The sequence below is a fragment of the Kogia breviceps genome, chromosome 2 (genome assembly GCF_026419965.1).
Source record: "Kogia breviceps isolate mKogBre1 chromosome 2, mKogBre1 haplotype 1, whole genome shotgun sequence".
NCBI lineage: Eukaryota > Metazoa > Chordata > Mammalia > Artiodactyla > Physeteridae > Kogia > Kogia breviceps.
The window spans coordinates 174,050,015-174,064,128 of record NC_081311.1 but is presented as its reverse complement, the minus strand read 5'-3'; the positions used below and the strand labels follow the sequence as shown (position 1 = coordinate 174,064,128).

The 14,114-nt window shown below is 42.1% G+C and overlaps 1 protein-coding gene across 1 annotated transcript; it reads left to right on the top strand.

Annotated features, from left to right (window-relative positions):
- Nucleotides 1-7,016: 7,016 nt before the first annotated feature.
- Nucleotides 7,017-9,157, top strand: LOC131749020 (gamma-crystallin B-like). The gene is made up of 3 exons (XM_059051503.2): nucleotides 7,017-7,098; nucleotides 7,196-7,438; nucleotides 8,882-9,157. Exons 1-3 carry the CDS (start codon nucleotides 7,090-7,092, stop codon nucleotides 9,155-9,157), a joined length of 528 nt encoding a protein of 175 aa, XP_058907486.2. The 5' UTR covers nucleotides 7,017-7,089.
- The last annotated feature ends 4,957 nt before the right edge of the window (nucleotides 9,158-14,114 follow it).

Sequence of the window (14,114 nt, the reverse complement as noted above, 5' to 3'; positions counted from 1 at the left end):
CCACCACAACAAGAAGCGTGCACACTACAACAAAGATTAGCCCCCACTCGCCGCAACTAGAGAAAACCCACGCCCAGCAATGAAAACCCAAAGCAGCCAATAAATAAATAAATAAATTTATTTATTTATTTATTTTAAGTATACATGAATGTTCATAGCAGCACTATTCACGGTAGCCAGAAGGTGAAAACAACCCAAATGTCTATCAGTGGATGATTGGACAAATGAAATGTGACCTATCCAAACAATGGAATATTATTTGGCCATAAAAAGGAAAGCCGTACCGATACATGCTACAACATGGATGAACCTTGAAAACATTATGCTAAGTGAAAGAAGCCAGTCACATAAGACCACATATTATAGGATTCATTTATATGAAATAACCTGAATAGGCAAATCTAGAGACAGTAAGTGGATTCATGGGTTGCTTAGGTATGGGGCATGGGTGGATAAAGGAATGAAAACTAAAGGGTACAGGACTTCTCACTGTAGGATGAGCATGCTCTAAAATTGACTGTGGTGATGGTTGCATATAACTGTGAATATACTAAAACCACTGAATTATACACTTTAAATGGGTAAACTATATGGTATGTGAATTATATCTCAACAAAGCTGTTTAAAAATAATAATGCCTGGCACAGAACCTTAAGTAATAAATAATCTTTTAGAATAAGATTCCTTCTTGCTGAAGGAACATATGGTATAAATTATAAATATGAAGATACACATATTATTAAACTGCTGTGGCTCTTACCAATACCAAATATACAGAAAGATTTGTTGTTTTGCCACTAGCTTAGTTAAACCATAGTGTGTTGTCCTTTGTTGGGTGACTAATGAAATACGAGCTCTGCTTTTTTTTTTAAAAAAAAAAGGAAAACCCAGGTGAGACGTCTCACTGAAAATAATTTTAACCTGAGGTTTTGTTTTGTTTTGTTTTAATCTAGTGAACTTAAGGGTTTAGAAAACAGCATTTTATCTAAGAAAGCTCGGTGTGCCACAAGTTTTCTTCTCTATAAAATAAGGGGTGTGGACAAGAGAAGCTCCATGTTTCCTTCCAGCTCTGATTCTTTAAGACTGTATTAGGTTTCAAGGTAGAGCATCTCAATGGTTACCAATGTAGGCCTTGGGGTCCATGGACATGGTTTCTGGCTTGACCACCTAATGGCTGTGTGACCTTGAGCAAGTTACTTATGCTCCCTAAGCCTCAGTTTTCCCACTTGCATGTTCTTATGAGGAATGAATGAGATGCCTCCTGTAAAGAAGCTCAATAAATAGTAGTCATCTCTCCATCAGTCTTACCTTGTTATGCTATATACATGGACTTCATAAAAAAGGGAGGGGGGCAAAGTAAATTTGCTACTTTCTAAAAAAAATTCTCTAATTCAAGGAAATGTGAACATCCTCAATGTTCTTTTTTTTTTTTTTTTTTTTTGTGATATGCGGGCCTCTCACTGTTGTGGCCTCTCCCGTTGCGGAGCACAGGCTCCGGACGCGCAGGCTCAGCGGCCATGGCTCACGGGCCCAGCCGCTCCCCGGCATGTGGGATCTTCCCGGACCGGGGCACGAACCCGTGTCCCCTGCATCGGCAGGCGGATTCTCAACCACTGCGCCACCAGGGAAGCCCCCCTCAATGTTCTTTTAATAGTCACCCATTACTGCTGTCTTAGAAGGCTACACACTAATCAGTGACTCAGGAATTAAGGAACACTTTGCAGTCAGTTAATGCTGAGATCCTAGAGCCAGCCTGAAGAAATCAGCCTGGCAGCAATCAGTCAATTGAAGAATCCACTAGAATTTACCAGAATTCCTGTTAAAGCCAAATATTCTCAAGGTTGGTAGGGATAACAGGCTACTTTGGCACTAGGCCCTTTACAAAGTAAAAAAAAAAAAAAGAACGACATTGAACCTACTATGAGAAGTGTATAATTAGGGAAAATATAAGCTATGCACATCTAGAAACATAACCTCTAAAACAAGTCATTGTTATATGCAGAAACAATTAGTTTAGGACTTCAAGCCTGACAGACCTGAGTTCAAATGCCAGTGCCTCTACTTACTAGCTGTGTGTACCTTTTTGAATTTGTTTCTCATAGTGATCAGTATGTGATTAGACTTGGTCAGCTGGGGACCCTGGCCTGGAACAGGTGTTCAGAGAGCCTCCTCTGGCCTCCTCCAGATACAATCTTCCCCACAGGACGGGGATGTGTGGAACAACAGGGACATGCCCACACGTCTTCTAGACTGCACTCCTTATACCTGGAGCTCCAGAATTTCCTCCATTTACACCCTTGCTTCCAAAATCTAAGAGAGTCTTCACTCACCCACCTAAGGACACTGGTACTCAAAGGGCAGCTGTTTGAGGGGCATGGTCAGGATGGGGGTGTGGAGCATGTGGATGGAGCTTGGACACGTGAGGGAGTGAGAAGGGAGGAGGGCGGTCCATCGGGTGGTGGAGGGGGCCTCTATTTACACTCTTGCCCTGGATGTCTCAAATATTTGGGGAAGTCCTGATAATAATTGTGCTGTGTTAGCTACATGATGTACTCTATATAAGATTCCTGGTACAATGTCTAGAACACACTAAACACTCTTCATACAGTAGGCTGTCATTAACTATTATTATTTCCATCATCATGAGCCAAGTGAGTGCTGTAAAGTTTGCTGCAGGTTCAATCCTACCTACTTAAGTGAGAGCAGATGTGGCTTTCTTCAGCAGGGTCGTGTCAATGATGTGCTGATGAACTCAAGAGGTTTCATCTGGGAAACACATAAGTGGTTACCAGAGAAAGAAGTCTGCAAAGGCTTCAGGAAAACCCAGCTGACAAACTAAAACATTGGTATGGGGGAAGGGAGGCAGGGAGGGTAATGAACTATTTCCACAGGGCCTTCTAACAGGTCTAAGGTAACTTTAATGGCTCTTTTTTCTTTTTAACGATTTATTTATTTATTAGTTATTTTTATTTATTTATGGCTGTGTTGGGTCTTAGTTGAGGCACGAGAGAGCTCTTCGTTGCAGCACGCAGGCTTCTCTCTAGTTGTGGCTTTTTCTCTTTCTGGTTGTGCCACACAGGCTCCAGGGCACGTGGGCTCTGTAGTTGTGGCACACGAACTCTCTAGTTGAGGCACACAAGCTCAGTAGTTGTGGCCCGTGGGCTTTGTTGCCCTGCGGCATGTGGGATCTTAGTTCCCTGACCAGGGATCAAACCCACATCCCCTGCATTGTAAGGCGGATTCTTTACCACTGGACCACCAGGGAAATCCCTTAATGGCTCTTAAATGAACTATTTTGTTTTTGGAAGAAACCAGGGTTATATTAGATCCATTCAAATATTTTGACATGCAAATCTATGTATTTTGATATATGAGTTTGTTTAACCATGAGTTCCTAAAGAACTTTAAATGGTTTTTTAATTTTTTTTAATTTTTTAAAAATTTAAATAAGACCTGTCTTTTTTAAAACAAGTTTTGCAGTTCTTTTTAAAGGAAAAACAAAAAACTTGTATATAACTTTAAACTTGGTATTCAAATATTTGTGCTAAAAGGTTCATTGGCTCAGTCCCTTAATCTCCCACATATTTTAGTCTGGGGTGTTGGCTGATACTACAAAGAGACAGAACAAAGCATGTCTTGCAGCATCCGGGACCCAATGTCTTATTCCATTGACCCATCCATCTTCTAAAATGCAAGGAAGTGGCTAGGAATCTCATTATTTTTCTTTGCAAAAATGTTGCTCATCACCTTTTCTTTCATTTTTGTTCTCTTTCTCAGGCCATCTCTCCTGTCACTCTCCTTTAGCAGGTAAAGGTAAGTTCTGAGACCTTCACGGGAGAGTTCTGGTGGTGATCTAACACCTCCCCTTCCCTCAGGAAGGCCTCCCTGCTGCCAGCCTACACCAGCCTGCCCAATTTCTGGGCCATTTTTACCTCCCTTCAAGTTTTCCCAGGTCACCAAGGACCAGACAGGAGTGGAGGCTATCAGAATCAGGGGACGTGGTAGAGGACTGAGTGGGAGAGAATGATAGCTGTGTCTCTGAACATCCACACAGGTGACCTCATGTGGGCGAGTTATTGTTTTCCAAAATAAAATCAGAATCATTTGCAATAAAATGGGCATCATTTGCTTAACTGTTTTTCTTGTTTCCAGGACTCTATCCATATAATTATTTAGTAAAGAATCATGGGAGATAGAGATACCCTTAAGATACCCTTAAGCTTATTACCTTGTTGAAGACACTAAACCAGGCTGGGAAAACTGGACAGCTACATATAAAAGAATGAAATTAGAACACTCCCTAACACCATACACAAAAAATAAAATCAAAATGGATTAAAGACCTAAATGTAAGGCCAGATGCTACCAAACTCTTAGAGGAAAACATAGGCAGAACACTCTATGACATAAATCACAGTAAGATGCTTTTTGACCCACCTCCTAGAGAAATGGAAATAAAAACAAAAATGAACAAATAGTACCTAATGAAACTTAAAAGCTTTTGCACAGCAAAGGAAACCACAAACAGGGTGAAAAGACAACCCTCAGAATGGGAGAAAACATTTGCAAACGAAGCAACTGACAAAGGATTAATCTCCAAAATATACAAGCAGCTCATGCAGCTCAATATCAGAAAAACAACCCAATCCAAAAATGGGCAGAAGACCTAAATAGACATTTCTCCAAAGATATACTGATTGCCAACAAACACATGAAAGAATGCTCAACAGCACTAATCATTAGAGACATGCAAATCAAAACTACAATGAGGTATCACCTCACACTGGTCCGAATGGCCGTCATCAAAAAATCTACAAACAGTAGATGTTGGAGAGGGGTGGAGAAAAGGGAACCCTCTTGCACTGTTGGTGAGAATGTAAATTGATACAGCCACTCTGGAGAACAGTATGGAGGTTCTTTAAAAAACTAAACATAGAACTACCATACAACCCAGCAATCCCACTACTGGGCATATACCCTGAGAAAACCATAATTCAAAAAGAGTCATGTACCACAATGTTCATTACAGCACTATTTACAATAGCCAGGACATGGAAGCAACCTACGTGTCCATCGACAGATGAATGGATTGAGAAGATGTGGCACATATATATGATGGAATATTACTTAACCATAAAAAGAAATGAAATTGAGTTATTTGTAGTGAGGTGGATGGACCTAGAGTCTGTCATAAAGAGTGAAATAAGTCAGAAGGAGAAAAACAAATACGTATGCTAACACATATATATGAAGTCTGGAAAAAAAACAAAAAAGAAAGGTTCTGAAGAACCTAGGAGCAGGACAGGAATAAAGACGCAGACATAGAGAATGACTTGAGGACACAGGGAGGAGGAAGGGTATGCTGGGACGAAGTGAGAGAGTGGCATGGACATATACACACTACCAAATGTAAAATAGATAGCTAGTGGGAAGCAGTCGCATAGCATAGGGATATCAGCTCAGTGCTTTGTGTCCACCTAGAGGGTGGCAACTATTTACATATCATTTACACTGTATTCACAACTACTTACACAGCATTTACATTGTAGTAGGTATTATAAGTAATCTAGAGATGATTTAAAGTATATGGGCAGATTGTGTAGGTTATATGCAAATACTACTCCATTTTGTATAAGGGACTTGAGCATCTGCAGATTTTGGTATCCCCGGGAGTTCTGGAAGCAATCCCACGGATACCGAGGGACAGCCTGCTTTATTTCTAGTATTTTATTTGATCCCTAAAATGTCTTAATCTAATTGTTTGCCTCAGGGCTCTCTTAGTGCCGCCACCAGTTTTGCAAGAGGTCAGGATGAATTCTACAATGTCACATGACATAGGCTATGAAATAGACTGGAGCCAGCCTGTAGCCACCTATACTCTTTATCGTCCCATAGAGGGTCATGTCAGGGCCTGGGTATCTGCTGGATACTGTGTTAGTTCTATTCCAATAGAGGGACTCCTACTCACTGCGGGTTCCCCTTTTTATAGGAAGAGCCTTAGGTAGTAAACCTATTACATGTTAACATAAGTAACATATTTTATGAATAAGAACCATATTTTCCAAAGCAAAAACGATGAAAAGACTGGAATTGCTTTACATTTTACCAAATCTCTTTAGTGTCATATAGCCTCTGGAAAAACTCCACTGTACACTTGTGAAGGAATAAGGCTGAAAAGGGCAAATAACATCATGGTATTGTTATGAAAACTGTTCTGACCATATGAACCCCTTGAAAGTGTGTTGGGGACCTTAGAGGTCCCCATATCACACTGTGAAATCCATACTATCAAGATGCTCTGCTGTCTGGTGCTGTCTAGCATCTGAAAAGTCTGAGGAAGTAGAGGGTGTTGTATCTTGAGGGTTTCTACATTACTCCTTACACTAACTCAAATCACCCTTATCAAGTGAGCAAGAGTTTATCATGGTGAAGAGAAAAGATAGATCTTAGGATATTTGAAGGAGGCCAGGGACCCCAAAGAGCCAGCAAGTCTCTGGGCAGCCATCAGCAGAAGGAAGGATGTAGGCCCCAAGGGAGATGTGAGAAAGAAAGGCCACAAGCTGCTTTCAATCACAGAATCTTGAATTACGCTTCGTGCTCTTCAAAGCATTTTCACAGATTACTTGATTCCCTCTTCCTTAAGGTTTCTTATTATTTAAATTCTGGTTTTCAAGAAGTATTATTGTTTTGTTTTGTTTTCAAACACCAGTCCCTGAGCAGACCACATGGTTTAGTTTAATTACCGTTTAAGGAGTCAATTAAGCAGACTAGGCTATAAAATAAAAGCATGGGGATAGAATTTCGCTCATCCTTCTAAACGCTAAAGACTTTTCATTTTGGTGGCAACAACAGCTTTTGTGAGTTAGAACAACCCGAAGCTACCAGAAAGAATAAGAGTAAACATTCAGCTAACCACAGTGACCAGGGGGAGGGAGAGCGGAGAGCTTGCAAATCCCCTTAACTCACCGAAATGGGCTCCTGTTGTGTGATTTCCTGCGGAGGCAGCAGTCAGGGCTGCTATTTATACAGCGGCCCTCCCCCTAGTCCCAGACAGGATCCAGCGAACACCTCCTGCTCCCTCTCTCCAGAATGGGAAAGGTAAGTGCTGGGTACCTGATGCTCAACCTTTGCCGAGTTGCGGCATCTTCAGCGGGGGTGCAAATCGCTTCATGCTTCCACATCTTCCATGCTGCAGATCACCTTCTACGAGGACCGGGGCTTCCAGGGCCGCCGCTACGAGTGCGGCAGCGACTGCCCCAACCTGCAGCCCTACTTCAGCCGCTGCAACTCCATCCGGGTGGACAGCGGCTGCTGGATGCTCTACGAGCGCCCCAACTACCAGGGGACCCAGTACTTCCTGCGGCGCGGCGACTACCCCGACTACCAGCAGTGGATGGGCCTCAACGACTCCGTCCGCTCCTGCCGCCTCATCCCCCCGGTGAGTGTGGCTCTGTCTTTGCCTTCCTGTCTTTAGAAATCAAAGCCATTAAAAACTGTCACCCTTCAACCAAATCGTTCCAACTGGAGAGCAGAAAGGGGGAGCGAGCCCAGTGCATGCAGTCCATTCGGGAAGGGTGTCCCAGATGGCAAGCCATTCTTCACGAACTCTGTGGTGGTTTTTTTTTAAATCACATATTCCTAGTTTTTCATGTTTTAAACGGAATCAAAAATGAAAAGGCTCATTAACAAAAAGCAGAACATAGAAGAGACTGATGTTATCATCTGTTCGAGATACAATTTCTTTTTTTTTTGTATTGAAGTATAGTTGATTTACAATGTTCTGTTAATGTCTGCTGTACAGCAAAGTGATTCAGTTATACATTCATACATTCTTTTTTTTATATTCTTTTGCATTATGGTTTTCCACCGCATACTGAATATGGTTCTCTGGGCTATGCAGTAGGACCTTGTTGTTTATCCATTCTGTATAGAAGAGTTTGCCTCTGCTAACCCCAAACTCCCACTCCAAGATATAATTTCTTAAAGCGGTCATTCCAAGCCATATCAACTCAGGAATCCAATAGAGCACAACTTATAAATACAATCTGGTTCTGTTTAATTGATAACAATACTTTTGCTTGCTTTGGCTTACTTTTCTATTTGATTATCCTCCTAGAGAAGAGAGGCCCCCTGGCTTCTATTCTGATTTTGTAGGCAGAACCTATTAGCTCACCTAGAGGTAGAAATTAGAGGAAAGGCCACATCCAAAACTAAACTTTGAGATTCAGTCTTTCCTAGAGAGTGATGGCAGAGTTCTTAGAAGAATGTGCAGAAGTGCGGGAGAATGAGATATGGTGTCATCCAAACAGAGCTGCGAGAAGACCATTCCTGCTGCTGAGGGAACCAGGAAGTGAAGGGTAGGAGGCCAGAAAGGAGGCTTAAGGGTCACATAGGTGGAAATTTGAACTGAAAATGAAATGATGAAAACAGAGGTAGAGAAGATGTGTCATCTTATTTTTTTTCAAGAGCTTAGTAATCCATAGTATGCATGAAAACCAAAACATGAGTCTTACAGAAAATAGCTAAATGTTGATTCCTTTATAACAAGGGTACTATATCAAATGAGGCTTCACTTTCCAATGATGCTCACTTTTCTCCTTTGAGAGGGACGTTCTCTAATAAGAAGCACTAAAATGATCACTTTTATTTTAGACAAACCTAAATTCCCAAGGACAGAGACTGGTGCTTAGCAGTTGAAGAGCTGCTAAGTTCTGTTCCTAGCTTAGCCCATCCGCCGTGAGATTCATGCGTGGGCGATACGGACCAGGAAGGCTCCTTAACTCTGCGACATGGTTGTGGTGAAAGCAGACTTGGACTAAGGGAACTTTAATTTCTCTCTATTTGTGTTCACTTACTTTTTCTTTTCTGTCTGCCCCCCTAGCACTCCGGCACTTACAGAATGAGAATCTATGAGAGAGATGACTTCAGAGGACAAATGTCAGAGATCACAGACGATTGTCTCTCTCTTCAGGACCGCTTCCACCTCAATGAGATCCACTCCCTCAATGTGCTGGAGGGCTCCTGGGTCCTTTACGAGCTGCCCAACTACAGGGGAAGGCAGTACCTCCTGAGGCCAGGGGAGTACAGGAGATATCTTGACTGGGGGGCGATGAATGCCAAAGCTGGTTCTTTAAGACGGGTGACAGATTTTTACTGAAGTATTTTCATTCTCCACTTTTCTCCTTTAGAATCTAATAAAATATTTAGCTTGTGTTTCTGGCACTAATAGAGTCCTGCCTTTCTTTGAATCTATTAGGACTTCAAAAGCAATAATGGCACTTGACCAGACATGATAACATATGTTTTCAAGATGGGTAACAACCTCTTATAAGGGGAATTAAGTAGAGGATATTATTGCCAGCATTCTTTTAAAGGCTAGGCCATGTAGGCTCAAAGTTCAGTTCAACTGGGCTCAACCCATTTGTGGTTAATCTTACAAGGATATACTTACAGTTACAATAATAAACAAGTACTTATTGAAACACCTCAAGTTATCCCTCCAGGTTATCCTCACCATCTTCACTATACAGTCCAAGTCTTAATTGAAACGGAAAGCCATTCTCATCTAGACTCTTACTTTAGCTCCATAAACAAACAAATAAATGAACTGGTCCTCTTACCTACTGCACTCCTTATCCTTCTAACAGCCTCCATCCCTTTTCTCCCATTTCCAATACCTCCTACCTCCATGAGATTTCCCAATAGAATTCATGGTATCTTTGCTATATGTGCTTTGTACAAAATTTTCAGGATATTTACCAAAAACCATATGCACATAGGAAAACTCTGCCTCCTATCTTTTTTTCTTTTTTTCTGGCCATGCTGCATGTGGGTCTTAGTTCCCCTTCCAGGGATCGAGACCACACCCCCTGCAGTGGAAGCATGGAGTCTTAACTCCTAGACTGTCAGGGAAGTGCCTGCCTCCCATCATTTTAATAGGAGTAAAGTACTGTGACCATATATGAAAAATAAGGGACTTCCCTGGTGGTGCAGTGGTTAAGAATCCTCCTGCCAATGCAGGGGATACGGGTTCCATCCCTGGGCTGAGAAGATCACACGTGCCATGGAGCAACTAAGCCCATGCCCCAAAACAACTGAGCCTGAGCTCTACAGCCCTCATGCCACAAGTACTGAAACTTGTATGCTCTAGGGCCCGCATCATGCAACTACTGAGCCTGCGTGCTGCAACTACTGAAGTCCATGCACCTAGAGCCCGTGCTCTGCAACCAGAGAAGCCACCTCAATGAGAATCGCAGGCACCGCAATGAGAAGTAGCCCATGCTGGCCACAACTAGGGAAAGCCTGCACACAGCAGTGAAGACCCAATGCAGCCCAAATAATAATAATAATAATAAAGAAAAATAATACTAAATCAAACATAGGGTACTAAAATTTACTGGAGAAGTTTGCTTGTTTGATTGCGTTGTTTTCTTTATTTTAAAAACATAGATTAAGGTCACTAATAAAAAATTACAGCATAATAAATTAAAGAAATTAAAAATAGGGGAATGAAAAAATGGGGTCAGAAGAAACACAAGAGTGAGTGAGAGAGAGAGATGGAGCCAGGAGTGAAGTTTGAGCCCAAACTGGCTGCTATAAAGGCACTTTGGTGGCTGAAGTTAGAAGCAGATTTGGATCCAGCAGCCAAGACATAGAAGGAAACATGATCAGTTCCATGACTGACAGAGTCCATAAGACAAATAAATTAATTATTCAAGACTAGCCTAACCATTCCCAGTACTGAAACCTAAAAGAAAATTTTCTTGTGGGTCCTAGTAAGGAAGATACCGAGTAAACAACGTCCTCAGTAACATCCTGCGATAATTAAATATGGTTCTTAGGACTGTTTCTTATAAAGTTCCCCAGTAAAGCTGACAGCTTCAGGTCAAAATTCACCTGAAGTACCCCATCCTTTGAGATTCTAATAAATGGCTCAAAGCTCATCTCACAGCAGGTGGGAGGCTTATGTACCCGCTTCTTCCAACACACATATACCCAATGTTTCTTGGAATTCTGGAGAGGAGATGAGTTGTTTATGCTTTTCCCAGTTACTCTCCACTCTGAACTCCTGCCTTGTCATGGAGTGGATCCACACTGACCTGAAGTGGAGACATAGTGCCTTTTCCTTGAATTCCTGAGCCATTTTTCACATAAAGCATTAATGTGTGCAGCCAGCTTTATTATAGAGGTTGTGAGGGGAGAGATGCAAGTTTAGATCACAACAGCACAACAATATCAAGTTTAATATTGGATGACCCTGCTCTAGTCTGCAAGCTCCAACCTGCTGCTGGGTGGTCTGCTCTTTCCTTCCCTTGCAACTCTCTTCTCTGTCCTTAGATGTACCCACATGGTCGTTCATTCTCTGTAGAGTCTCCTTCCATCTCACGCCTTCAAGGGCTCCATATCCACCACCCAAGTAGCTATTACCAGAGCAAGCATATAATTTCGTGCTTATCCTGAGTCATTTTTGAGTGTGAGTGTGAGTGTGTTCTATTAAGGATTACACTGGAGCAAGAAGCAGGAACCAGGACCGTTCCAGGAAAACTGGGGCACATGGTAAGGCTCTTTCTAAAGGTTCCTTCCCTGGAAAAATAGATTCTTGTATTATTTGATATTAATTGTTCCTAAATCTCAGTTCTTTAACCTTTAAACTCCAAAACTAGCTTTGGCTTCCTGGAGACATTAGCCAGGGTTCTCTGTTTGCCAATAATAATACAGCAAACATGAATGAGAAAGCCAAAAGCTTCTTGGAGTGCCAAGTTTTACATTATTTGCCTAGTAGGCATAAAATCACAGGCATCAGACATGGAAATTATCCTGAAACACCTGAACTGAAGGCACATAAAATTAGAGACCTTGGATCTCATTGATCAAGTTTGCAAGTTGCTTCCCTTCCTGGGGCACAGGCAGAGAATGCTATCCACCCTCTAATCCCAACTTAAAGAAAAGGTCAACAGTGGAGGGTGGCCGGGGGAAGACATCATGCCCAAACTATCTCCTAATCTACCCTTCCTCCTGCTCTCTATCCTCTCTTTAAACACTGGTACCTTGAAGAGATGAGTGTCTGAGGTGAAAGTAGAGAAGGGATACCCTACAGGATCCCACTAACCTTCTCCCCATGAAGATGAACCAACAATTCGAGATAACCCTGGTATCAGCCTACATACCCTACACACATGAGTATTTCCTATATATCCTAGTTTCTTCTAAGTCCAGATTTTAAAGCTTTTTCTTCCCTTTCTTCCCTCTTTCCTCCCTTTGAATCCACAGTGTCTTCTGGACTAACCTTATAAAAGTTCCACCAAGCACAGAAACTGAAGTAGCAGCTATTCCATAAAGCTGTCAAGACTCACTCTATTGAACTACACCCTCAAAATGTTCTCCTCACTATGGGTTCCCTCTCCAGTTTTCCTTCCCCATTTTCAAGGGGTAGGTCTTGATGTAAGCAGGTGTCTTATTCTATTCCCTCTGGACTTTTGGAGTTCAAATTTTCTTCTTTGTGGGTTTGTTAAAGCAAAACTGACAGTCACAACCACCTGTTGCTTAAACAAAAAGACGTATTGTTTTTGTTTCTTTTTTTCAAATATTTATTTTATTTTTGTTTATTTATTTTGGGCTGCGCCAGGTCTTAGTTACGGCACACGGGATGTTCATTGCAGCATGCGGACTTCTTTGTTGCAGCGTGCGAACTCTTAGTTGCAGCGTGGATGTGGGATCTACTTCCCCGACCAGGGATCGAACTCTGGCCCCCTGCATTGGGAGCGTGGAGTCTTTGCCATTGGACCACCGGGGAAGTCCCAAGACGTATTGTTCTTGTCGATGAAAAATTAATCAGTCAATTTAAGAAAGAATTGGAAAATTTAATTCGAGACAAATCTGAGGATTATGACCTGGGAAGAGCACCTCAGGAAGCTCTGAGAACTGTTCTGCCTATTAGAAGTCAAGACACAGTGTATATATAAGTTTTTTGAGACGGACAGTTGTACATTAAATGACATGTTATTAACAGTTTACATAATCCAGATGTAAACGCCATCGTGGTGTGTCATGTGACCATTTACAAGATCAAGAAGGAATGTTGGACTTCTCTGGTGGCACAGTGGTTAAGAATCCACCTGCCAATGCAGGGGACACAGGTTCGAGCCCTGGTCCAGGAAGATACCACATGGCGCGGAGCAACTAATCCTGTGTGCTGAGCGTGCACTCTAGAGCCCTCGAGCCACAACTACTGAAGCACATGCGCCACAACTACTGAAGCCTGCACGCTTAGAGCCCGTGCTCCGCAACAAGAGAGACCACCGCAATGACAAGCCCGTGTACCATACGAAGAGTAGCCCCCGCTCGCTGCAACTAGAGAGCCTGGGTTCAGCGAGGAAGACCTAATGCAGCCAAAAATAAATAAATAAATATTTATTTATTTATTTTTTAAAAAAAGAAGGAATGTTATATTTTAAGGAGTTGCCTTGTTGGTGCTAGGAAAATGTTGCTGTTTATGGTTGAGCAGGTATTCTTGATGATGGGGGAGGTTTGGTTGATGTTTAATGCAGATACACAATGCTGGGGGGAGAGGGGAGGCCCAAGGGCAGAAAAGAATTTTTATCTTGAAATTTTTCTTGCCTTACCATAAAATATGAATTTTATTTCACATTTTTAACATGAAAATTCATTTGTTCCAAGAGGAATGCCATAGGAGTTGAGCAGAGGTGGGTCAATTCAATGATTGCTTCCTGTCTTCATGTCAGTTACTGAATGACCATCAAAGACAAGCCGAGACAGAGAACCAGAGGCTGGTGTTATGATGGTGATCTCCGGGTCCTTACCCAGTCTCCTTGTTTGGGAGAGTTTGGTCTACATTGCCGCCAACCAAATGACCTCTTCTCATTTAACCAAGCACGTATATGATACAAATGCTATGTTAATTATCAATACTAGGAAGCAAGCATGTGGATAGTAAGGTCAACAGTTGACTGGACCTCAGACACTAGCAAAACTCTGGAATTGGACACTGCTGTTGTAACAGTAATTTGGCATCTCAGGAGACATAAAATGAGAAGTACGAAGGAGCAGAGGGCTTAGGGGACAGCACAGTTCTGTTTTCTCTCTTTTGCTTACTC

Bases quoted from the DNA above. Each gene is read 5' to 3' on its own strand.
- LOC131749020 (XM_059051503.2), top strand. The intron at 7,439-8,881 runs GTGAGTGTGGCT...CTGCCCCCCTAG, and splicing joins CCTGCCGCCTCATCCCCCCG to CACTCCGGCACTTACAGAAT.